This window comes from Haematobia irritans, chromosome 4, assembly GCF_050003625.1.
Source record: "Haematobia irritans isolate KBUSLIRL chromosome 4, ASM5000362v1, whole genome shotgun sequence".
Taxonomy (NCBI): Eukaryota; Metazoa; Arthropoda; class Insecta; order Diptera; family Muscidae; genus Haematobia; species Haematobia irritans.
The window spans coordinates 58581993-58609931 of record NC_134400.1 but is presented as its reverse complement, the minus strand read 5'-3'; the positions used below and the strand labels follow the sequence as shown (position 1 = coordinate 58609931).

Sequence of the window (27939 nt, the reverse complement as noted above, 5' to 3'; positions counted from 1 at the left end):
AATGGTATCAAAAAATTGGAAGGTCGTTATAATCGTTGTATCGCTCTTGAAGGGAACTATGTTGAATAATAAAAACGAATTTTGACAACAAAAAAATGTGTTTTTCTTTGTTAGACCGGGGACTTATCAGCCAACCTGTTACCTAGCCCACCTGGTATACAATCTTACCTTCGACAGTACACAGTAATAAGAGAGACGTTCAGTACTGTGGCATCTCAATGAAAAGAAAAGTCCAAGTGGTCAGCCGCTATGACTAGCATATCCTAACAACATCAATAAAAAACAAATGTTTCGAAGAAGAGCTGTAGGAAATGATAAACTGTTTTGTTTATCGCAATGGACTGAGCCTTGAAATAACACGAGCTGCCACTTTATCCTCAAGAAATAAGAATAAATCTACACAAGGACTTTGTGGGTTAAACTGAGCAACTCCTTAAAACAAGCGCATACACACAAAAAAAAATTTTTTGATTTCAATCACGAAAATCGCGGATTCAATCATTTTTTTAATTGAAATGTCTTCAATCACGAAAATGATAGTATCAATCACCCATCTTGATTGAAAACCAACACGATTTTTATTTAAAAATTTAATGGACTTTTGTCACGGAATCAATTAATTGTGTGATTGAATCAATTAAAAACGTGATTGATTTTTAACATAAAATTCAATCACAGTTTTAATTGAATCAATTAAAATTTTAATTAATTTCGCGACAAAAATCAATCAACTATTTGATTCATTCAATTAAATAATTAATTGAAATTGGCTATAAATTTCGATCAAAAAATTTATATATTGCGACCCCAAAATCGTATTTAGTTTTTTTTTTTTTAAATAAAAGAAAATATGTGTTTCTTATAAAACATATTTAATATTTTATTATTTTTTGAATTACATAACTTACAAATACAACTACTATCAATAACAACTATAGGGTGAAAAAATAAATTATATAAATCATTATCTTCCTTTTAATAATAACCATGTTAGCATGTTCCTTCTAATATGTAGATGCGCCTAGATTTCCAATAAATCAAATTAGTTTTTCTGAAAGTAAACAGAATAATTCGAATTTAATTTTGTTCAATTAAAAGTTAATTTTGTTAAACATTACCTGCATAGAATATCAAGTTCAATTCTTAGTTCCAGGTTGCAGATTTATAATCTTCTTTTGCAGTTGTAGTCTTTTAGCATAAAAAGGTGTATTAAGGAGCTCGGTAATTTAATTTTAGTAACAATTCCTTTCCAAAATTTCCACACATTAAAATCGTCTATTAAAATTTGAACCAATCAAAGACAAAAATAATGGGAAAGCAATGTAATATTTGGTATTATATTGATGATACTTTGCAAATTCTCGAAATAGAAAAAAATATAAATGGAAAATACATATTTTTATTATTTTCGGATATTTTTCATATTTTTAAATCCAAAAGAATGAACTTTTTTACCATTACATAATTCAGCTCATTAGTTTATATACCAGATATACTGCTCTCTACTTGGGTTCAAACTGAAAAAGGCAGGCAAAACAAAATGCAATTTAATGCCAACGCTACTTCGCAACTTCAAGGTAAATCTTCCAACAAACCCATACCGCTCTTGGTTTTAAGAAAACTAGGAGTGAAAAAAATTTATAATTTTAAAAGATCAATACGGTGCCCACTTTTTTATTGCAAACATATTATTATACATTTGATAAAATGATGGAGTTGATGGGATTGATTGGTAAATTTCACGAAATAAAATTGGTCACTAAAATAAATTAGTAAAAAATATATTATTTTAGTCCGTTTAATATAAACAGGCTTCACTGGAAAACGTTATTCACATTTCACAATTTCTTACCTTCAATAAATGTAGATTATTTTCCATTTTTACAATACCACAGGTAATTTCAAATGCGTTCTGTCATATATTTTTTCAAACCTTTACCACGTGGCCATTTGATGTTGCACACTTTATTTATTTCAACCCTTTGCTATGATTTGTTGCGTTTAAAATATGTATGCACACATTTTGAATGCAGCAGACAGAATGTCGCCAATCGTGTTTTTCAATTTATGCGAAAAGCAAAAACCCAACCGTTCGTTACGAGTTACTTCCACATACTGATCTCTCCATCATACATTGTTTAACAAATACCCATTCTCTTGTTCTCTTTTCGCTCTTTCCATTGCTCAAAATTATTCAATTTCAATCACAAAGGTGATTGGATCAATCACATGTGTAATTGGAAACGGAAAAAATTTCACTCACGTTTGTAATTGAAAATTATTTCCGAATTGATTAACAAATTGATTGAATCAATTAATATTTTAATTGGAAACGTAACAAATATCAATCAATTTTTTAATTGGTTTTTATTCGGTTTTGATTAAATAATTAATTGAATCAATTAACATATTAATTGAATCCGTTTCCAAATTCAATTAAGTGTTTAATTGAAAAAATGTTGGTGATATTTTTTTGTGTGTAGTTTTTTCAAGGCAATACGTAATAGTGTCGGTATTGTTTCAAAATAGAATTGAGACCTCAATGGCTGGCTTCTTTACTCAGGTTGTATTGGAAGATTAGATAATCGCTTTGTCGGCTAGAGGTCAGTGGAGTGAAGTTCGGGAAGGAAAATTTGAACTTAGTCGAAATGTGATCTCTACTGGCTAGACCAAAAGGAAGTTCAAAGATCGATACACACCCTCCACACCCTGAAACTACAATAGACAGACTAAAGGAATGCAACCCAGACCTTTCGATACTTCAATTGTGTGGGAAAAGAAGCGGTTGAGATACCTCGGAATCATAAGAAGGGACTGAACCTCTTCCACTTTGACTGAGAGTAAAAAATTGTTATCCAATTTATATACAGACGTACGACATCCTTCACGTAATCACAGCGACTGGTGCTACAGTGCTTGATATTTATCTCAAGGAGCCTCCTGTATCTGTAGCCAGGACCGGAAGGCGTTCCACACTTTGATATGCTTTAACACATTCACGATATCATCAATAATACTGAAAAAATATTCCACAGTGACAGAATCCACCATCATTTGTATACCTGGCTCGAATTCTTATCATTCCAAAACCATGACTATTTCTATCATCGATTCTCTAGTAACCATATAAAAATTGGTCTACAATAAGTAACGGACATCTTATAAAGGGTGATTCTTTTGAGGTTAGGATTTTCATGCATTAGTATTTGACAGATCACGTGGGATTTCAGACATGGTGTCAAAGAGAAAGATGCTCAGTATGCTTTGACATTTCATCATGAATAGACTTACTAACGAGCAACGCTTGCAAATCATTGAATTTTATTACCAAAATCAGTGGCAGAAAATCCGCTTTTTTATCGACAAATTTTGTTCAGCGATGAGGCTCATTTCTGGTTGAATGGCTACGTAAATAAGCAAAATTGCCGCATTTGGAGTGAAGAGCAACCAGAAGCCGTTCAAGAACTGCCCATGCATCCCGAAAAATGCACTGTTTGGTGTGGTTTGTACGCTGGTGGAATCATTGGACCGTATTTTTTCAAAGATGCTGTTGGACGCAACGTTACGGTGAATGGCGATCGCTATCGTTCGATGCTAACAAACTTTTTGTTGCCAAAAATGGAAGAACTGAACTTGGTTGACATGTGGTTTCAACAAGATGGCGCTACATGCCACACAGCTCGCGATTCTATGGCCATTTTGAGGGAAAACTTCGGAGAACAATTCATCTCAAGAAATGGACCGGTAAGTTGGTCACCAAGATCGTGCGATTTGACGCCTTTAGACTATTTTTTGTGGGGCTACGTCAAGTCTAAAGTCTACAGAAATAAGCCAGCAACTATTCCAGCTTTGGAAGACAACATTTCCGAAGAAATTCGGGCTATTCCGGCCGAAATGCTCGAAAAAGTTGCCCAAAATTGGACTTTCCGAATGGACCACCTAAGACGCAGCCGCGGTCAACATTTAAATGAAATTATCTTCAAAAAGTAAATGTCATGGACCAATCTAACGTTTCAAATAAAGAACCGATGAGATTTTGCAAATTTTACGCGTTTTTTTTTAAAAAAAAGTTATCAAGCTCTTAACAAATCACCCTTTATAACAAATAAAAATGTAACCGAAACACCATGTCTTTTTGTTGGTTTTGTTTTTTGATACTAATAATGTTTCGTATAAAAAAAAAGTTCAAAAGAAAAACGCTAAATCGAAAGAATTTTCTTCGTAAAAAGAACGAAAAATTTCGTTAAAAGTGCGAAATTTGTCATTGTTTTACTTTTCATTAAAAGAACGAAATGTTACGTTCTTTTAACGAAATTTGTTCTTCATAGTTGTACATAAAACTTTCGTACTTCTTATGAAACAGTTTCGTACTTTTTGTGGAAAACTTTCGTACTTTTTGTGAAAATTTGTATGGTCCAAAGTGCATTTAGTTGTAGTAACAAGTTTGAAAAATGTCATCACTACTTTACATCTTAAGTTTTTAGTTTGGTTGCTTTACTTTTATTCATAGCATGCTGTCACCCAAATGAGAAGTAGCACAGACAAGCATTCAAAAATTTGAAAAAAGGAATAAACTCAAGCACATTAAAACTGTCTTCACAGAAATCATGAAATTTGAAGAAAGTTTCGTTAAAAGTACGAACTTTTACGAAAGAAAGTTAATGTAGAATATTTCGTATATTCGTAAAATGTTCGTCGTAAAATGTATGAAAATAAATGAAAATGTCGTTGTTTTAATGAAGAATTCACGAAAAATAGTTAATGTGGAAACAGACTTCCATATTTTGATATATGTATTTCTAATGATGATGGATGAGCTTTTTATATATTCGAAACTTTTTCTTTACAGAATACACGAATATATTTTTCATTGCCTTGTTCACCTGTGAAATGATATTGAAAATGTACAGCTTGGGATTCGAAGGCTATTTTGTTTCGCTGTTCAATCGTTTTGACTGCTTCGTTGTCATTGGCAGTATAACGGAAATGGTTCTCACCGGCAGTGAATTGATGGCTCCCTTAGGTGTATCAGTCTTGCGTTGTGTACGCTTGCTTCGAGTTTTCAAAGTAACAAAGTAAGTGAAGATTTCTATTGTTTATTTAGCATGCATAACATTTGAATTAAAACATGGTTGTAACCAAAAACAATGGAAGATGAAGACGGGAAAATGGGCGACGTCATACCAAAAGTTGCATTTACGGTGTTCGATACATACACGTTCGTTCATTTTTAATTTGCAATATTTTTTGTAAAAACTCACAAATGATGTTAAATTTTGTGTAAATAATAATGAGAAACTTTTGACCGATTGTTCTACGTCATTCCCTGATATAAATTTCTTTTTATTCTTAGTTTAATTTGTGGAACAAAAAATCATAAACGACACGTTTGCATCGAGCCTTGCGAAATTATGAATGGAAAAGATCCAAGGCATTGATTGCGAAACATTTTATATTTCTAAATTAATTGATTCAAAAAAAGTAACCGTGAAAATATCTAGTTTTAAGCTTGAAAACTAAACGAATTTTAACGTAGTAAAGAACGCTTATGGTATATTAAGTAGCGTGGAAATTGATGATTATATCAAATATTCACAAGGTTAAGAGGAAGCGTTATTATTTTGCTACGGATTTTTGAAACACTTCGCAAACTCTTATTACCTATCAAATTTGCAATACAAAATCGTTTTCGTTTATATCAATGCCGAATATCCTCTCGAAATCATGGAATATTTTTTTTGGAAAAATTTGATTATTTCCAAAAGTTGTACTTGGTATTTTGCTTGTCATGAAGAGAAGAGAGAGATGGTTTCTTTTCTTTAAATTAAGTTTCTTTAGGTCACGTAACGTTAGCTCACGAGATTTTAAACCGTTAAATATCACATATACTGCGATTTAAAATTGTTATGGATATTCTGTGCCACAGTAAGTCTAAGCTAAATTAAAAACTTAATTTTAATGAATTAGTTGATTGAATTGCCCAGCACAATAGTGTCATAAAAAAGTGAAAATGTTCTTTTTGTATCCGGAAGTTGTGCAAAATTGGCTCAGAATCGACGAATTCGACATGGGCTTATCATAGGACGTATATGCACCGTTTCACTGAATTTGCACCACTTCTTAAGGTGTAATCCGAATTCAGTGTTTTGGATGCAAATTAAAAAAAATCATATTTTGCCAAATAAATAATTTTTATGATTTTTTATGATATTTAATACATTCTAACGCTTGTCTGAAACGTCTGACCTCAAATATTTTCAAAAAGTTGCAATGTTTCTACACCGAAAGAATTTTCTTCGTAAAAAGAACGAAAAATTTCGTTAAAAGTACGAAATTTGTCATTGTTTTACAACCAAAGAAACTTTTCATTAAAAGTACGAAATATTTCGTACTTTTTACGAAGAAAAGTTCTTCCAAAATTTTCGTACTTTGTAAGAAAAAAATTCGTACTTTTTATGAAGAATCTTCGTACTTTTTATGAAACAATTTCGTTTTTTTTTATGAAAATGTTTCGTACTTTTTATGAAAAATTTTCGTAGTTTTTATGAAAAATGTTCGTACTTTTTATGAAAAACTTTCGTACTTTTTTCTGAAAAATATTCGAACTTTTAGAAAAAAAATTAATAGTCGAAAGTGCATTTGGTTGTAGTTGCAAGTGTGAAAAATGACATCACTACTTTACATCTTAAGTTTTTGAATAATTTTTAGTTTTATTGCTTCACTTTTATTCATAGCGCGCTATCACCCAAATGAGAAGTAGCATAGACTTGCATAAAAAATAGAATAAAGGAATACACTCAAGCACATTATAAAAGACAATTTAATGCCGCGAACGGAAATTTTACAACTTCAATGAAACTTCTTCGTTATTTCAAAGAAAATGTTTCGTACTTTTTATGAAGAAATTTTAACGCAGAATGTTTCGTAAAATATTCGTAAAAACTTCTTCACAAAATTCATGAAATATGAAGAAAGTTTCGTTAAAAGTACGAACTTTTTACGAAGAAAAGTTAATGTAGAATGTTTCGTAGAAGTTTCGTATATTCGTAAAATGTTCTTCGTAAAATTTAAGAAAATGAATGAAAATTTCGTTATTTTAATGAAGAATTCAGGAAGAATAGTTAATGAAGAATTCTTCGTAAAATTAACGGAGAGAATTCTTTCGGTGTAGAATGAATTTAGCAATTGTTAGACAAAGTTTTAATAATTTATACCATTTTATGATTTCTTACTCTGTTTTTAACCTATGTGAAACAAAAAAAGTGAGTTATAAAAATTGATTTAAAAGAACTTCCTGTGTAGTTAAAATAAAGATCATCTGTGGGAGGACATTTTTAGAAGTGCTTTTAAAGTTGTGCCTTTATTTCAGGAGGAGTATATTTGCAGGAGGCTTCAATTTGTTGATTTGGGGTCACATAAACAAATTTCATGTAAATGGGTTTTGAGAAGAATAAATATAAGTTAATATCTTCAAAAACAAAGTTTTTATCTCAGTTACGGTTAAACACAAAATTTTTCTTGGAGAACCGGTTTATCTATCGTCAGTGCATGTGACTTTTCCAACCTTCTTAAAGTCGATTACAACATTGTCACTGTCGGTGGTGGTAAATTTTAATATATAAATCAAGCAAATGAGTTAGGTTGGATTGATTTAAAATAAAAACATGATTTTGGCATAGAAACGCTACCCATGCTCCCGGTTCAAATCGAAAGTAAAAAATAAAGAGATTATCCTCCCAATATTAACAAAATGCGAATTCCCTTTACCTTTACAGGAACTTTAAGACAAAATTGTTCAGCCAATGGGTTACGCAGATGTCTATTTAATTTAGTTTTTTTCCCGCTACACGCTCACAAAAAATCGCTTCTGTAACATATACTCCCAAACATATTTTGCTTCAAGCATATACATTTTTGGCTATTGCCCAAACATTTATATGTTTGATCTCTTCCAATATATAATATGTTTGAAAGCATATTGGTCTAAACAATATATGTTTGGGTAGTCAATTTCCAAACATTTTGTATTTTTGCATACAAATTCAATAATGTTGTCTTCCAAAAAACAATATGTTTTTATGTGAACATATAATATGTTTGGAAGCATTTTGCACCCAAAAATATTATATGCTTAAAAAAAATCTCTCACACAATATTGTGCTCAAAATTTTATTTATTTATTTATATATTTACAATCATAATGAATTATGAAAATAAACAGGTAACATAGGTGCTAACAACATAGGTTTTCGACCTGAATGCTCAAAATTTTGTTTCTGCCCAATTGTATATTCCCCCACATCTTTCTCACTTCCACGAGATTTTTTAGTTCTTAGCACCTTTTTCTGTAATACAAACATTGTAGAAGAAATTATTCAATTGTATGATTTTTTTTTATTTTAATTTTACCTTTTGCCGGACGGGGATTCGAACAGCGGACCACACAGTTTTTAAGGATCAAAGAAGTAGCTGATCAATTGCCCAAGGAAAAATAAAATGTTAATTTTGTAATAACAAGCAACAACCACCAACTTAATTCAATATCGCTCCCTGTTAAATAGCGCTCCAAGCTACTAGACACATATATGTTTATAGGCTATTTCTAAATTAATATATGTTTGCATCCAAGCATATTATATTTAAAAACATTTTATGTCCCAAACATAATATGTTCTAACATATTAACATATATGTCCCAAACATGTTATGCTAGTTTATGAACATTATATGCTTGCACTCAAAAATATTGTGTTTACAAATTTGTGTTCCACACATATAATGTTTATAGCCAAACATATGAAAAACAGTCTTTTTCATCCGTGTAGACTTGGCTTTTTTGAAGACGTTTAGCGGGAAAAAATGCATTTAGCTTTTTTCTGGCTTTTTTTTCATGACCCTTTTAGCTATTTTTGGCTTTTTTTATTTTCGACATGTTTCTATTGAAATATGGATAAAACGGCATTTTTATCTAAGCCTTGCTGCAAGAATAAGGTTTTCCACTCAAAGCTCAGTTGAAACATTGATAATGATTCCAGCCATTATGCGGGCATTTTTGCAGCAAATACACCTTGTTGTAAAGTTTTTTCCTCATATTCATAAAATTTATCGTAAACTTTAAATCTACTATTACCATACAAATTTGGTAGATAAACTGTCAGTAAATTATTGGGAATATTAGCATTTGACTCGTTTATCCGTTTTATGTTATTATAATATTCTAAAGTTATTACGATATTACTAAATTAAAATAGTAGATGTGAATTGCTTTGTGGACTGAAAAAATATTGTCGTGAGGCCAAAGATTTCATCTCCTTAAAATACGAACGCGAATTTTGGTTATAATAGCATTTGTGAATTTCTCTTATATAAACTGTTTTCCTTATTCAAAAGCCGATAAAGTCGTTTTGTCCTTATAGTTAAGTGATTCAACTTAATAATGGGTATCTTTTCATAAAAGAAGGCTAGGGTCAATTCTAAAAAATTCTAAAATTAATGAAATAGTCTTTAAATGTGAGGAGTTTTTGTATCTTGACCACAAACCAAAATAGCGTTAAAAAATAAAAGATGTTTTTCAACACTTTATTTTAAAAACGTAGACATGCAATAATTTCTGCTTCTGAATCTGAATTTGGAAATTAAAGTTGTCGTTAGCACGTTTTTTTTAAGCACTTTGATAGCTCATGAAGAAAAGGAAAATGTTTTTACTGGGAAATGTAAACTGTAGAACGCACAGAAAAAACATGTTTGGACATGGTTGCCGCATCCATTTAATGCTTATCTAGAGCATGTAATGCCGCGAAAACCATGTATTTTGTGTTTGTAAAAATAGTTTTCGAGCGGAGAAAAATGTATGGTGGCAATAAGCATTTGAATGGATTTCACATACCGCAAACATGATCTATCATTTAAATGATAGAATTTGAGACCATTACATGGTCGGGAAAATCATGTACCTGACCATTCAATTTTTTTACTTTTTTGCATGGAAAAAAGTATTTTTATAGGTTACGTATAGACATGTCTAGAACCATTACATGGCCATAAAGATCATGTACATAGTTTTCGTGACCATTTACTTTTTTCTTTTTTTCAGCAAAAAGAGTTTTATAAAAACATTGAGCAGGTACACTGTAATGTACAAGGGTGATACAATGGTATCATGGCTCTTACAGGTTGGGAATCACTGAAGATCTTCATACAGTGTAAAACTATTTTCACCAACTTGGTATGACCTACAAGGTTTTTATTGATAGAAACAAGGACTGCGGGAGCCATTCATCCTAGCTACAGTCGGGAGGGGGGTTCTCGTCCTTTTCCTAATCAAAACGATTACACAAAAAAATTTTATAGACTCCCTTTTTAGTTCGACAGTGGATGTAAAATTATATGGAAATTATAGACAGACTACCAAAACGAAATAACCCCCATGACAGTCTATTTGCCTGAGTAACAATCCATTCCATAATCTCAAGTTGGTCTGAGATTCTTAGCGCATTTCTTACCCTTACCCTACCATTATCCTATTCGCGCCATACTATAATAGGATCCCTTAAAAACTCTGCCCTAACGATCCATTACCACATACTGGTATGTAACACAGAAATTCAGGAATTAGTAATTCATTTCAATAAAATGTATTTATTCAAGACATTAGAAAAAATAGCTTAAATTATAAAAATAGTATGATATTAAGAAATGTTCATAGGGATATGTTGTTCGAAATATTATTTTATATTTCCATGGACAAAATGTAAACTTGATTTGAGAAAGAAGAAATAAAATATTATGTATTTCAAATTCAGGATTCGGAAATATGTGAATAAGTACTTAAAATTTTTAATTTATAAATGTATGGTACTTAGTTTATTGTTTGTTAAAGATTTCTCTTACATTTAACATATTCATTATTCAAAAAAAAAACAAAAAAAATTGGGGTATCCTTCCCAACTAATTATGCAGACCACTCATAGCTAGTGTATGAATCGAAAGACAATGACCAAATAAATGCAAAAAAATAAGTACCACGCATTTTCCTACTTTACTTTTGACACGATCATTCATAACAGTTATTAGTATTTTATAGTATTTCTAGCATTCGTTAATATTTTGTATTTGTAATTATATTTTTTTCTTTTGCATGTCTCAATGGTACTATTATGCTGCAATGATCATTATCTTTATAGAACATCATTAAATGTTGCACTAGGGCTTGTGACTACAAAGTAAATAATCATTGCACTAGGTCGTATCAAAAAATAGGCTTTTAGCGTTCTAATATTTTTGTAATAATTTTTTGTTAAAAATTTTAAGTGATATTAAGTGATGATAATAAGTGATTGTTTTTTTCTGAAGTTGAAGGAATTTTTCCTAGATTTCTGCGCACATGATGGATTTATAAAACTGCAAAATTTAACCACTGCTAATAGTTATATCTGCCTCTGATTTCTTCAATAATGGTAGCACGTTGAGGTGAAACTTATATGCCGACTAATAAAATGATGTTGGAGGCAGAGCTTTTAGAACGCCTGTTTAGTTGCCTTCTATGATAAAATGATGATTGCCTAAAACGTGGGCAAGTTGACCGGGACCTCGTATCTAAAGGCCAAGCCACGTGTGCCAGATAGATAGTGGGCGTGACAGGTTTGCACCGGTCTAAGAAAAAAACAATTTTTTTATCACTTTCACATCTTGGACTTAAGTTAGAAAAATAAATTTTACCTTTTTATTTAAAAAAAAAAAATAAATGCATACACTTTAATTTTTAATTTTCAGCCTCTTCAGAAAATCAAATGAGTTTCGCCGAGCACGACAAAAATTGGTTTAATTTACAATTGTCTTATTATTTCCAATTTCTTAAAACCGTCGTAAAAATTCGTCACGACAGAAATTCTTTTATGGAAAATTATTAGTAGCTCGGAAAATTTATTTAAAATTTTTAAGATTACTTTAGATTTTTTTTCAATGCTTCTACACCTTAAGCGAACGATTGACTTGGAAGAAAGGAAATAATTCAGATCAGCGACTATGAATGAGAGAGAGAAGTTATTGATGAGCTTCGATCATTAACAAATCAAAATCACTGTCCAGCATTACGTTAATCGATTTTGCTATCGACTATAGTAAAACACTGCAATTCATTCAAATCGTTTGAAATTTCTTTGAAATATAGCAACTAGAAAAACCTCCGAGGCAAACATTTTGAAAGCAATCGTAATTAAAAAAAAAAAAAAAAAGATAAAGGATATTATATTCAAATTGTGTATTATTGAAAACTTTTTCCTTCTTCTAATACTTGAGCTATCCACATTAAACTAAATTTTGTTTTAATTACCAGTTAAATTTTATGAATTAGATTAAACAATTGCATGATTTAATCAATCTGGTGATTGATTTGTATCTTAATTGCAAAAAGGAATATATAATGATTTTTAATTGGAATTTTAAATTTTCAAATTTTAAAAATGGTGCCAAAATTCCTTTCTCTTTGTGTCATGGACATTACAAACCAAGTAATATTGGTATACATACTACAATATTAATTGGAAGGATATAGTCTATTTGCGAATATCCTTTCCGTGGAAAGTCCCTATTGTTTTGCCATCAGTATCTTCTAGGATATAATAATTATTCCCGACTTTTTCCTTAATCCTAGCTTTTAGGAATAGATGAGAAAGTTTGGAGTTAAATTTTTTCTCGGCGCTACTTTGCGCAAAATTCCTTCTATATACTTCTTGTCCTACATCGAAGGATACTGGACGAGCCCTCAAATTATATTGTATTCGGTTGCGGTCGTGAGCACTCTTTATATTCTTCCGTATATCTTCTCGCAAAAGTCCAAGTCGGTCGTCTCTAGATATAGTAAAAGATGGTTCATCTAGTAATTTGATATTGCGCAAAAGTTTGTATGAGGTCCCATGGGTAATCATGTCGAACCCATAAAGGGCATGGTATGGTGAGTAATGGAGAGACTGATGAATGGAATTCCTTAATGCACAACATATATGACTCAACTTCTCGTCCCACAAGCTTTGATCGCTTTTCAAAAAGGTGCGTATTCCAGAGATTATGGAGCGATTAACTCGCTCTGAAGCGTTAGCCTGTGGGGAGTAGAGTGCAGTATATGTGTGATTGATTCCCAGAGACGTCAAGAAGGCATTGAACTCATTGGCGCGAAATTGTGATCCATTGTCGCTCACTAGAGTTTCAGGGACTCCGTACACATGGAAAATTTGTTTCTGTAAATATTCCTGAATTGCTGCTGATGAAAATTTTTTTAGTGGACAAACCCAGGGAAATTTCGAAAAATGGTCTAGAACTATGAGTAGTCCTATGTGACCTTTCCTGCTCCGAGGATAAGGACCTAGAATGTCCACAAACAATCTCTGGAAAGGGCGATCAGAAACAAAATGGTGAGTCATTTCAGGCCTCATTATCTGATTTGGGGCCTTCGTCATTTTACATGTTTCGCATGAACGAACATATGCCCGAACATCCCCAACTAGGCCTGGCCAAAAGAAATTTCTTTTGATCAAGTCTATGGTCTTCCCCATTCCTCCATGGCATGCAAGGTCTGATTTATGGAATCGCCTAATAATATCGTTACGGAGATCTAAGGGAATCCATAGCTTCCAAGTTCTCTCCTCTTGGTCCAAATCCCCACTATAATGATCCGTCCTTATATACACATATTGATCAACTGTCTTAATATCAGGGTATTTTGAAGGTTCATTTTGTATTTTCTCCCAAAGGTTCCTATATTCAGAATCAAAAAAGTGGGAGGAATTGAGATCAATTTCTGGTCCCAATTCTTCGTTTGCCAAAACCTCATCGCAATACATCCTTGAGAGAGCGTCGGGAACCACATTCTCCTTGCCCTTCCGATGGCTCACTGTAAACTTATACCCCTGTAATTTAAATGCCCATCTAGCTAGTCTGCCTGATAAATCAGGTTGTTTCATCAACCAGACTAGACTCGAATGGTCTGTAATAACCTCAAACTCATGAAGCTCGATGTAACAGCGAAAACGTTTAATTGCCTCGATGGCAGCTAAACATTCCCTCTCTGTTACAGAGTAGTTTCTTTGAGCTGAGTTGAGCTTTTTGGACATGAACGCTATAGGGCGTTCATCTCCGTTTTCATCCAACTGTACCAATACGGCCCCGATGCCAAAATCACTGGCATCGCAGTGCACGTAAAACTTTTTGGTAAAGTCGGGGTTCGTCAGAATAGGAGCAGTCGTAAGAAGATCCTGAATTTTCCTGAACGCTTCGTCGGCCGCTGGAGTCCAGTGGAATTTCCTTTTGGTCGACAGGACTTCCGTTATAGGAAATACGATAGACGAAAAGTTTTCTATAAATCGTCTATACCATCCACATAGACCCAAAAATCCGCGGACTTGTTTTAAGTTTTTCGGAACGGGCCAGGCCAGGATGGATCTTATCTTTTCGGGATCTGTTGTTAAGCCATTTGGTCCAATGATGTACCCAAGATATTTCGCTTCGGTAACGCAAAATTGGCTTTTTGCAACATTTAAAGTCAAATTTGCTTTCCGAAACTCATGGGCAACCCTAACTAAAACCGACAGATGCGATGTAAAACTCTCTGACACTATAATCAGGTCATCTAAATACCCAAAAACACAATTCTTCAAATCCGCAGGAATTAATTCGTCCACGAGACGACACATCGTTTGTGGGGCGTTGCACAGTCCGAATGGCATGACCACGAACTGGTAAAGTGGTCTGCCAGGGACTGTGAACGCCGTAAGTTGCTTCGCCTCATCGGCCAGGCCGATCTGCCAGAAGGCATCCTTTAAGTCAAGTTTCGTTATTATGTTTGCTTTTGGAAGGCGTGAGAAAATACCCTCAATACTTGGCAACGGATAAGCGTCTTTTTTGGTGACGGAGTTAAGTTTTCTGGCATCTAAGCACAGACGGACTTTATTTGGTTTAATAACCAATCTCATGGGAGAACTCCATGAAGAGGTAGAAGGTTCTATAACTCCCAGTGCCAACATGCGATCGATCTCTTTGTACATCAGCTCCTCCACGGCTGGAGAAACCGGATAGAACCTCTGTTTTATTGGCTTAGCATTGCCAATATCAATTTCATGCTTAATTAAGCTGGTTCTGCCCAACCCTTGTATTTCGAAATTTGGGAACAGAGCCTTTACAGCTTCTAACTGTTGCAGCTGGCAAGGAGTTAGCGGATATTTATGATGATTTGAATCATTTGATTCTTTATTATTTTCTTTATCGGACGACGAAACGGACTTTTCAAAAGCGGACAATTCGGACAGGACTTTTGACGATTTACTATTTCCGGACGGACAAGATACAAGTACTGACTCAAAAACGTCAGGCGCTAAATTGAATTTCTTCCAAAAGTCAAGACCTAATATCAGATTTTGACTTAAAGTTGGGACGATTAATAACCTCAACCGATGCGTTTGATCCCTAAATGATACCCTGACCTCTAAATAACCTTTAACCTTTTGTCGGCTACCATCAGCGGTTCTAACTGATGCCTTACAATCACGATATTCGTCATAAGCGGAAAAATCTGTCAAAGCTAACTGTGCACCTATGCAGCTAACATTAGCTCCGGTGTCGAGGAGTCCATGTTCCACAAAATTCAGAAACGATATCTTCGCATAATATCTCTGGTCCATTGAGTCATTGATAATGCTAGAAATCGTATATTTTGAGCATTTCTTCTTCGACTTAAAATATTCACGTAGCCTCAAGGTTGAACGTTTAGGTCTAGTTTGTAAATTTGTGCTCAACATCGCAACATTAAAGATTTGATTTCGTCTCGCAGTATATTCGGACAATCGGACATGGTAAGGACGAATTGGAAAAAGAATTCTCATTCTATTATTTGTGGGTTCATTATGTCGCAGAATTTCAATTATTTCATCATCATTGGGATTGTCTCGAGATTCAAGTACATTTTCATTTACAATTGGAAAAGGTGTATTGTTGTCCTTATTAAATAAACTCACATCCCTATTACTAATTAGTTTTTTGGCTGGTTAGTTACATTATCTGATTTTCCAGCATTAATTCGTTTCAAGGCACATTTGGAGCATTGTGGTTTATAAACATTTTTTGCTCCACATCCGTAGCAAAAAATGTTCCGCTCCTGCAAACAATCTTCCCAGATATGACCTGGTACATTGCAGTTCCAACATCTCACCGTAGTGGAATTATAATTTATAGCGTCTATATTAGCACCAACGCCAAAATCGGATCCTATACTACAATCTTCGTTAGTTTCAAGAGCAGCGATAGTCTTGCGACCAAACGAATTATTGCCGGGTCTGTACAAATTTTGCTTACGGAAGTTTTCCTCACCTAATAAATCTTCTCGCATCTGTACTAACTTTCGTAAATGGGCAATAGAACAGATTGGGATATAGAGTAGCTCGTGTCGTATATCAGGCCGTAAATTCTTCTTCAAAATTTCTACTAATTCCGTCTCATCAATAGGTGTATTCAGCTTATCGGTTATGCCGCATACGGACTCATAAAATGAGTCGAAACTTTCTCCGGATTTCTGTTTTCGGCTGCGCAACTCATCGCATATATCAGAATCCGATTTAAAATTTTTATACTGGTACCGGATTTCGGTACAAAATTCCTCCCATACGACGGTCTGAACTCTTTTATGGTACCTCCAGAACCAAGACAGAGCTTTACCTGATAAAAGAATCTGCAAATTTTTGCAAATTACAGAAAAGTCGTTATCAAAGTTGTCTGCCGTAAGCGTCCTAACTCTATACAAAAATTCTTCTATACTTAAACCGTTGGGAGACCCATCAAATTGTAAATTCCAATTCTTGATTATAGACGTAATTTTATCAGTTCGAAGAGCTAAACTAGAATTTGGTGTTGAAGGCGATTGTCTAACAGAATTATTAGGTTCATACTGACGGTTCATTTGACCATTTCCTCTAATGTTGGTATCTGTTCCGACAGCCTGACTATGTTGAACTTGTGGGATGGTCGGATTTGAATTTAAATTAAGGTTTGCCAAAATTCGGGTAACTGTTGACTCTACAATCTGACTTATTTGATTGTAATCGATCGGATGATAATTATGAACCATTTGAGTACGTTGGAAATGTTCTGAGTAATGAACAGGATTCTGACCTTCAGGTACAGATACTTGATGAGGTGATTTGTTATCGTTAACCATGTTAACTGAATCAACGGTATTCGTTAAAGGATTGGGATCTTGCCACAAATTTCCACTGGCACTCCTAGTATTGTAATGCTTGGATTTGTTACCACGAATAAATCCTCTTTTATTATTTGTGACTGGATGTAATCCTGGTGAATTTGTCACTATAGCCGCAGCTTGATCCGATAAATCCATTTGTACGTTAAGTTGCTCATCCTCTTTAGATAAGGTTTGTCTGTTTACCGATCGTAGCTCCGAAAGCTCGCATGGTCGTTTACAAATCGGACATTCAGAAGTTTGAGATAGAGAATTCTCTATGCAAGTTCGGTGAAATGTGTGATTACATTGTTGTATTTTCAAACATTCCTGGTCGTTATTTAAAGGGGAATTGCATATCATACAATATATGATAATATATAATCAAATTATAAAATAATGTGTTCAGTGTTACATTTTCCATAGTGGATGGTCATTAGGTTTTTGGAGGATTGAATGTTACTTGATTAAACTGGTCTATTGCTTGTCTGAAATAAATCTTAAGATAAAATAATTTGGTCAAACCGGAAACGGGATTATGCGGTCGTTTTTGAAATAATGAGGACTTTTGAAAGCCAGCAGCCTTCGAAAGTTTTTCCAATCATTTTCCAATGTCCGGTAACTAAGTCCAAAATTACGCTACCATCTGATTTCGTAGAGAAAGTAATATATACAAATTTACTAGGAAAATCACCTTAAAGACTCATCGGTCAACTGCTCGAATTTTCAACCTCAAGCAGTCGAAAAGTCCTTATGATCCTAAAGTGTATTCCTAAGTCAAATTTAAATAATATACACAATCTTACATTAGTCTATGGTAAAGTGAAATTTAAAATAAATGAAATTGTGGATTTTATGGAGCCTTAAGGCCCCACGTTGGGCGCCATTTATGTAATGTACAAGGGTGATACAATGGTATCATGGCTCTTGCAGGTTGGGAATCACTGAAGATCTTCATACAGTGTAAAAATATTTTCACCAACTTGGTATGACCTACAAGGTTTTTATTGATAGAAACAAGGACTGCGGGAGCCATTCATCCTAGCTACAGTCGGGAGGGGGGTTCTCGTCCTTTTCCTAATCAAAACGATTACACAAAAAAATTTTATAGACTCCCTTTTTAGTTCGACAGTGGATGTAAAATTATATGGAAATTATAGACAGACTACCAAAACGAAATAACCCCCATGACAGTCTATTTGCCTGAGTAACAATCCATTCCATAATCTCAAGTTGGTCTGAGATTCTTAGCGCATTTCTTACCCTTACCCTACCATTATCCTATTCGCGCCATACTATAATAGGATCCCTTAAAAACTCTGCCCTAACGATCCATTACCACATACTGGTATGTAACACAGAAATTCAGGAATTAGTAATTCATTTCAATAAAATGTATTTATTCAAGACATTAGAAAAAATAGCTTAAATTATAAAAATAGTATGATATTAAGAAATGTTCATAGGGATATGTTGTTCGAAATATTATTTTATATTTCCATGGACAAAATGTAAACTTGATTTGAGAAAGAAGAAATAAAATATTATGTATTTCAAATACAGGATTCGGAAATATGTGAATAAGTACTTAAAATTTTTAATTTATAAATGTATGGCACTTAGTTTATTATTTGTTAAAGATTTCTCTTACATTTAACATATTCATTATTCAAAAAAAAAACAAAAAAATTTGGGGTATCCTTCCCAACTAATTATGCAGACCACTCATAGCTAGTGTATGAATCGAAAGACAATGACCAAATAAATGCAAAAAAATAAGTACCACGCATTTTCCTACTTTACTTTTGACACGATCATTCATAACAATTATTAGTATTTTATAGTATTTCTAGCATTCGTTAATATTTTGTATTTGTAATTATATTTTTTTCTTTTGCATGTCTCATTCACAAACAGAGAATAAATACTCTATCATCACTCGTAAAATTTGTTGTAATTTTTTTTTCTCTTCATTTACCATTCATACAACTCATTCTTAAAATTCTTTCTAATACCATTGATACATTTTTCTAGTGGTACTTACCCGCACTTTCGTCGATCGTTGAAGGCCTTCAGCATCTCATATGTGCGGCGGTAATGATGATGTTTTGCTATTTGAAATTTACTATTTTAATTTAATGCAATTATGACGTTTTATGCAATGGTACTATTATGCTGCAATGATCATTATCTTTATAGAACATCATTAAATGTTGCACTAGGGCTTGTGACTACAAAGTAAATAATCATTGCACTAGGTCGTATCAAAAAATAGGCTTTTAGCGTTCTAATATTTTTGTAATAATTTTTTGTTAAAAATTTTAAGTGATATTAAGTGATGATAATTTTTTTCTGAAGTTGAAGGAATTTTTCCTAGATTTCTGCGCACATGATGGATTTATAAAACTGCAAAATTTAACCACTGCTAATAGTTATATCTGCCTCTGATTTCTTCAATAATGGTAGCACGTTGAGGTGAAACTTATATGCCGACTAATAAAATGATGTTGGAGGCAGAGCTTTTAGAACGCCTGTTTAGTTGCCTTCTATGATAAAATGATGATTGCCTAAAACGTGGGCAAGTTGACCGGGACCTCGTATCCAAAGGCCAAGCCACGTGTGCCAGATAGATAGTGGGCGTGACAGGTTTGCACCGGTCTAAGAAAAAAACAATTTTTTTATCACTTTCACATCTTGGACTTAAGTTAGAAAAATAAATTTTACCTTTTTATTTAAAAAAAAAAAAAATAAATGCATACACTTTAATTTTTAATTTTCAGCCTCTTCAGAAAATCAAATGAGTTTCGCCGAGCACGACAAAAATTGGTTTAATTTACAATTGTCTTATTATTTCCAATTTCTTAAAACCGTCGTAAAAATTCGTCACGACAGAAATTCTTTTATGGAAAATTATTAGTAGCTCGGAAAATTTATTTAAAATTTTTAAGATTACTTTAGATTTTTTTTCAATGCTTCTACACCTTAAGCGAACGATTGACTTGGAAGAAAGGAAATAATTCAGATCAGCGACTATGAATGAGAGAGAGAGAAGTTATTGATGAGCTTCGATCATTAACAAATCAAAATCACTGTCCAGCATTACGTTAATCGATTTTGCTATCGACTATAGTAAAACACTGCAATTCATTCAAATCGTTTGAAATTTCTTTGAAATATAGCAACTAGAAAAACCTCCGAGGCAAACATTTTGAAAGCAATCGTAATTAAAAAAAAAAAAAAAGATAAAGGATATTTTATTCAAATTGTGTATTATTGAAAACTTTTTCCTTCTTCTAATACTTGAGCTATCCACATTAAACTAAATTTTGTTTTAATTACCAGTTAATTTTTATGAATTAGATTAAACAATTGCATGATTTAATCAATCTGGTAATTGATTTGTATCTTAATTGCAAAAAGGAATATATAATGATTTTTAATTGGAATTTTAAATTTTCAAATTTTAAAAATGGTGCCAAAATTCCTTTCTCTTTGTGTCATGGACATTACAACACACGATTTTTTGCGCGTCAGTCGTGTATTGATTGTTTCTTGGAATGGACGGAGAATACGGAATTACTGTGTTTTGTGTTAATTTATTTATTCAGAAGTGGCACGTGGTTTTATGTGAATACAGAAAAGGAAAGTGTAATTGAAAAAAAATGTACCTGTTTTTTTTGTTCTGCATTTTGATATATGGTATAATTTATTTTTATTTGCATTAACATGATGTCTCCGTTGGTACAATTGATCGGCACGAAATAAATATGGAATGATTACTTATTGTTGAAATTGAACCAAAGTAGAATGTATAAACATATTCGATGTTTGCTTTCACGATATTATAAATACAAATAAACAATGAATTAGTTTATAAATAAATAAAAACAATAAAATAAAGTTAATTTTGTGCTGTCTTTTCTCAAGTGGCGTCCTGTTTTCGACGACGAAAAAAGTTTTTTTATAAAGATCAAAACATTTTAGGTTGTGACCATGTTCTTTTATCTGGAAGAAAAACATTTTTGACGAATGTCATAACATTTTATATCGTGACCATTGCCTTTTAATGGAAACAAAATTCTTTTGTTGTTAAATTTTTTTGTACGACCTTCTTATTCTTTATTTTTGGTTATTTTTAGATCTGTTCTAAAATGGGCTTTCAAGGTCTCTCAATATGCAAATAAAAATACTTTATTTCTTATTTACATCCGACGTTTCGTTGGTGATTTCCAACTTCTTCTGGGATGAATTTTTTATTGAAATATTTAGTCTTTTGTCATATTTTTTAAAATTAATTTTAAATTGTAAAAAGCAACGGCACAGGAACACCACGACATTAAACAAATATTTAAAATAATTTAAAAAATAATTACAAAACTAAATTAAAATATCACAGATGTTTTTCCTTATGACTACGATCATAGAAGATTGGACGTAAACTGTCCAATAACATTTTAGATGAGTACAATTTTATTTTTCTTAGAACCATGTTTACTGAGCAAACACGGTTGAAGGTGAACATGTTACATGGTCGCCGCAAAAATTGCTGCTATCGTATTATTTTGCTCTTCTAATATGATTGTGACAATCATGTTTCTTCTCTGCGTGTTGTACAATTTAAATAAAAGTAATGTATTTCGAATTTCTCACAATTTCAAAACCAAACTAAAATTTTATTTAAAACAAGTAAGGAAAGTCTAAAGTCGGGCGGGGTCGACTATATAATACCCTGCACCACTTTGTAGATATGAATTTTCGATACCATATCACATCCGTCAAATGTGTTGGGGGCTACAGAATTTGATAGACTTCTACAAAATCTATAGACTCAAAATTTAATTCGGCTAATGGAACACAATTTTAGTAAAAAAACTACGTCAAATGTGTTAGGGGCTATATAAAAAGGTTTGTCTCAAATACATACATTTAAATATCACTCGATCTGGATAGAATTGGATAGACTTCTACAAAATATATAGACTCAAAATTTAAGTCGGCTAATGCACTAGGGGGGAACACAATGTTAGTAAAAAGATATGGGAAACATTTAAATCTGAAGCAATTTTAAGGAAACTTCGCAAAAGTTTATTTATGATTTATCGCTCGATATATATGTATTAGAAGTTTAGGAAAATTAGAGTAATTTTTACAACTTTTCGACAAAGCAGTGGCGATTTTACAAGTAAAATGTTGGTATTTTTACCATTTTTGTCGAAATCAGAAAAACATATATATGGGAGCTATATCTAAATCTGAACCGATTTCAACCAAATTTGGTACGCATAGCTACAATGGCAATTCTACGCCCTGTGCAAAATTTCAACTAAATCGGAGCAAAAAATTGGCCTCTGTGGTCATATGAGTGTAAATCGGGCGAAAGCTATATATGGGAGATATATCTAAATCTGAACCGATTTCAACCAAATTTGGCATGCATAGCTACAATGCTAATTCTACTCCCTGTGCAAAATTTCAACTAAATCGGAGCAAAAAATTGGCCTCTGTGGTCATATGAGTGTAAATCGGCCGAAAGCTATATATTGGAGCTATATCTAAATCTGAACCGATTTCAACCAAATTTAGCACGCATAGCTACAATGCTAATTCTACTCCCTGTGCAAAATTTCAACTAAATCGGAGCAAAAAATTGGCATCTGTGGTCATATGAGTGTAAATCGGCCGAAAGCTATATATTGGAGCTATATCTAAATCTGAACCGATTTCAACCAAATTTAGCACGCATAGCTACAATGCTAATTCTACTCCCTGTGCAAAATTTCAACTAAATCGGAGTTAAAAATTGGCCTCTGTGGTCATATGAGTGTAAATCGGGCGAAAGCTATATATGGGAGATATATCTAAATCTGAACCGATTTCAACCAAATTTAGCATGCATAGCTACAATGCTAATTCTACTCCCTGTGCAAAATTTCAACTAAATCGGAGCAAAAAATTGGCCTCTGTGGTCATATGAGTGTAAATCGGCCGAAAGCTATATATTGGAGCTATATCTAAATCTGAACCGATTTCAACCAAATTTAGCACGCATAGCTACAATGCTAATTCTACTCCCTGTGCAAAATTTCAACTAAATCGGAGCAAAAAATTGGCATCTGTGGTCATATGAGTGTAAATCGGCCGAAAGCTATATATTGGAGCTATATCTAAATCTGAACCGATTTAAACCAAATTTGGCACGCATAGCAACAATACTAATTCTACTCCCTGTGCAAAATTTCAACTAAATCGGAGTTAAAAATTGGCCTCTGTGGTCATATGAGTGTAAATCGGACGAAAGCTATATATGGGAGATATATCTAAATCTGAACCGATTCCAACCAAATTTGGCACGCATAGCTACAATGGCAATTCTACGCCCTGTGCAAAATTTCAACTAAATCGGAGCAAAAAATTGGCCTCTGTGGTCATATGAGTGTAAATCGGGCGAAAGCTATATATGGGAGATATATCTAAATCTGAACCGATTTCAACCAAATTTGGCATGCATAGCTACAATGCTAATTCTACTCCCTGTGCAAAATTTCAACTAAATCGGAGCAAAAAATTGGCCTCTGTGGTCATATGAGTGTAAATCGGCCGAAAGCTATATATTGGAGCTATATCTAAATCTGAACCGATTTCAACCAAATTTAGCACGCATAGCTACAATGCTAATTCTACTCCCTGTGCAAAATTTCAACTAAATCGGAGCAAAAAATTGGCATCTGTGGTCATATGAGTGTAAATCGGCAGAAAGCTATATATTGGAGCTATATCTAAATCTGAACCGATTTCAACCAAATTTAGCACGCATAGCTACAATGCTAATTCTACTCCCTGTGCAAAATTTCAACTAAATCGGAGTTAAAAATTGGCCTCTGTGGTCATATGAGTGTAAATCGGGCGAAAGCTATATATGGGAGATATATCTAAATCTGAACCGATTTCAACCAAATTTAGCATGCATAGCTACAATGCTAATTCTACTCCCTGTGCAAAATTTCAACTAAATCGGAGCAAAAAATTGGCCTCTGTGGTCATATGAGTGTAAATCGGCCGAAAGCTATATATTGGAGCTATATCTAAATCTGAACCGATTTCAACCAAATTTAGCACGCATAGCTACAATGCTAATTCTACTCCCTGTGCAAAATTTCAACTAAATCGGAGCAAAAAATTGGCATCTGTGGTCATATGAGTGTAAATCGGCCGAAAGCTATATATTGGAGCTATATCTAAATCTGAACCGATTTAAACCAAATTTGGCACGCATAGCAACAATACTAATTCTACTCCCTGTGCAAAATTTCAACTAAATCGGAGTTAAAAATTGGCCTCTGTGGTCATATGAGTGTAAATCGGACGAAAGCTATATATGGGAGATATATCTAAATCTGAACCGATTCCAACCAAATTTGGCACGCATAGCTACAATGCTAATTCCACTCCCTGTGCAAAATTTCAACTAAATCGGAGCAAAAAATTGGCCTCTGTGGTCATATGAGTGTAAATCGGCCGAAAGCTATATATTGGAGCTATATCTAAATCTGAACCGATTTCAACCAAATTTAGCACGCATAGCTACAATGCTAATTCTACTCCCTGTGCAAAATTTCAACCAAATTGGGGTAAAACTCTGGCTTCTGGGACCGTATTAGTCCATATCGTGCGAAAGATATATATGGGAGCTATATCTAAATCTGAACCGATTTCAATAAAATTTGGCACACTTGACTATGGTACTAATTGTTCTTCTTGTGCAAAATTTTAAGCAAATTAGAGTACAACTCTGGCTTCTGGAGTCATATAAGTCCATATCGGGCGAATTATATATATGGGAGCTATATCTAAATCTGAACCGATTTCTTCCAAAATCAATAGGGATCTATTCTGAGCCAAAACACATACTTGTGCCAAATTTGAAGTCGATTGGACTAAAACTGCGACCTAGACTTTGATTACAAAAATGTGTTCACGGACAGACGGACAGACGGACATGGCTATATCGACTCAGGAGCCCACCCTGAGCATTTTTGCCAAAGACACCATGTGTCTATCTCGTCTCCTTCTGGGTGTTGCAAACATATGCACTAACTTATAATACCCTGTTCCACAGTGTGGCGCAGGGTATAAAAATGACAAACCATTTTTTACGAAATCCAATCTAAAGATGCTTAGATTATTAAATATTTTAAAATAACAAGTAAATAAAATAGAGGTGTTGGGAAGGTAGTTCCCACAAAACGAAGGACTTCCAGTAAAAATTTGTGATAGTAATCAAAATGTATCGAATACGCAAACAGAGTTAGATATTGTTACAGTCTCACAGAAGTGGAAATAAAATGAAAATAATATGCATTTTAAGTGAAATAAAGTCTTTAAGTTTGTTAAATTTTAATCAAAAATGTGACTTTGGATACAAAAAAATTTAGCATTTTTTAGCTATTTTTTTTAGCATTTTTTAGCTTTTTTCAGCTATTTTTTTTTTTGGCAAATCTAGCGGTTTTTGGTGAAATAATCCATTAGACATACTGAAATTTCTCAACTCTAACATAATAGTAAAATATATTCAGAATTATTAACTTGAAAGTCGCTTGTGTCGTTATCTGGCAAATGTATAAAAAAATCTGAAAAGTTTTTAAAAGAAGGGAGGTCCATTTATTGCCCCAAAAACATTAAGCATTCATTCTCGAAGTATCGAGTTATCGTCGAGGGAAAATCACCTATCACCTATATATACTTTTAATTTCAGTTAAATCGGATAAGTAGAATTTTAATGGTATCGTGCACAGGGCTGTGGAGTCGAGTCAATTTTGCTCGACTCCGACTCCAGCATTTCTTATTAGCCTCGACTCCGACTCCGGAGTCGACTCCAGGTGGTATACCTACATCTCATTTTAACAGTATTCCAATTGTATTTTTAAGGTGTAGTGTTCCAAAAGTAGACCGATATAAGTATTCTATTTTGCCATATGTGTTTATATGTCCAAAAGAACTTTAATTTTAAATTTTGATACGCCTCGACGACAAGCCTCAGCATTTTAGGGATATAATGAACTTTACATTTTAATTTCAGGCCAATAAATTAAAATACGACACAAGACTATATAGAGGTCACATCAAAATATGGATTTAACAATATTTATTTATAAAACCACAAAATTTCAAAAAATAATTAGGCTTCCAGAAGTTTAAGAAGTAAAATCCTGGTATTGGTCTATATAGACATTTTGTAAAAAATAGATCTATATAAAATAGAAACACTAACAAAAACATACACAAAAATCAAAATGTCGGGCTAATCAGATAGAAAGTTTCGATGTTAAAAAATGTAATGTGTCGGATATATAAAACAGATTTAAACTGCCAAAAATTTGGACGGGCGGAATTTCAAATAAACACTGCCATACAACAGATGACAGCAAAGGCTGTACAGTTACGAGTGTTTCTATAGAAGTAAAATTGTGAAACACCGATTTATAAATGGTCTATCAGTTATGGACGTAAGAGGCCATTAATTTAATGTAAAGAATTTCAAGTGGCTTTGATGAAACAAACTTTCTCCCAAAAGACCGCCTCAGATGGCACGTTGGCAGAAGTTTAATTTAAAACAAGTACATACGGCCGTAAGTTCGGCCAGGCCGAAGCTTATGTACCCTCCACCATGGATTGCGTAGAAACTTCTACTGAAGACCGTCATCCACAATCGAATTACTTGAGTTGCGGTAACACATGCCGATGGCAATGTATCTTAAAACTTCCTAACACCGTAATATATACCACATAGTCCATACGTGGTATATATTAACATAAAAAGGCCGATTAAATACGTATTTAATTAAGCTTAAAGTTTCTATAGAAATAAAATTTTGACAACATTTTCTATAGAAGTAAAATTTGGAAAAAATTTTCTATAGAAATAAAATTTTGACAAAATTTTCTATAGAAATAACATTTTGACAATGTTTTCTATAAAAATAAAATTTTGGTAGATTATTTTTGGCTCGAGTGGCAACCATGATTATGAACCGATAAGGACCAATTTTTGTGTGATTGGGGATCGCCTATATATAACTATAGACCGATATGGACCAATTTTGGCATGGTTATTAGCGGCCTTATACTAACACCACGTTGCAAAATTCAACCGGATCGGATGAATTTTGCTCCTCTAAGAGGCTCCGGAGGACAAATCTGGGGATCGATTTATATGGGGGCTATATATAATTATGGACCGATATGGACCAATTCTTGCATGGTTGTTAGAGACCATGTACTAACACCACGGACCAAATTTCAATCGGATCGGATGACTTTTGCTCCTCTAAGAGGCTCCGGAGATCAAATATGGGGATCGGTTTATATGGGGGCTATATATAATTATGGGCCGATGTGGACCAATTTTTGCATGGTCATTAGAGAACATATACCAACACCATGTACCAAATTTCAGCCGGATCGGATAAAATTTGCTTCTCTTAGAGGCTCCGCAGGCCAAATCTGGGGATCGGTTTATATGGGGGCTATATATAATTATGGGCCGATGTGGACCAATTTTTGCATGGTTGTTAGAGACCATATACTAACACAATGTACCAAATTTCAGCCGGATCGGATGACTACTTCAAATTTGCTGGGAGCTATATAAAGGTATGCATTTTCAGATACAGATACTTATAATGGAGACAATTTTTTTTACTTCTAGAAAATCTCTAGAA

At 33.3% G+C, this 27939-nt stretch overlaps 1 protein-coding gene across 4 annotated transcripts in view; it reads left to right on the top strand.

Annotated features, from left to right (window-relative positions):
* The window catches only part of Ca-alpha1D (Ca[2+]-channel protein alpha[[1]] subunit D), a 239320-nt gene that overhangs the window by 59572 nt on the left and 151809 nt on the right, over positions 1-27939 (top strand). For all 4 annotated transcript variants that reach the window (XM_075304026.1, XM_075304023.1, XM_075304024.1 and 1 more), the window contains exon 8: positions 4850-5075. In XM_075304026.1, the coding sequence (XP_075160141.1) occupies positions 4850-5075 (226 nt within the window). The remainder of the gene's footprint in view (positions 1-4849; positions 5076-27939) is intronic.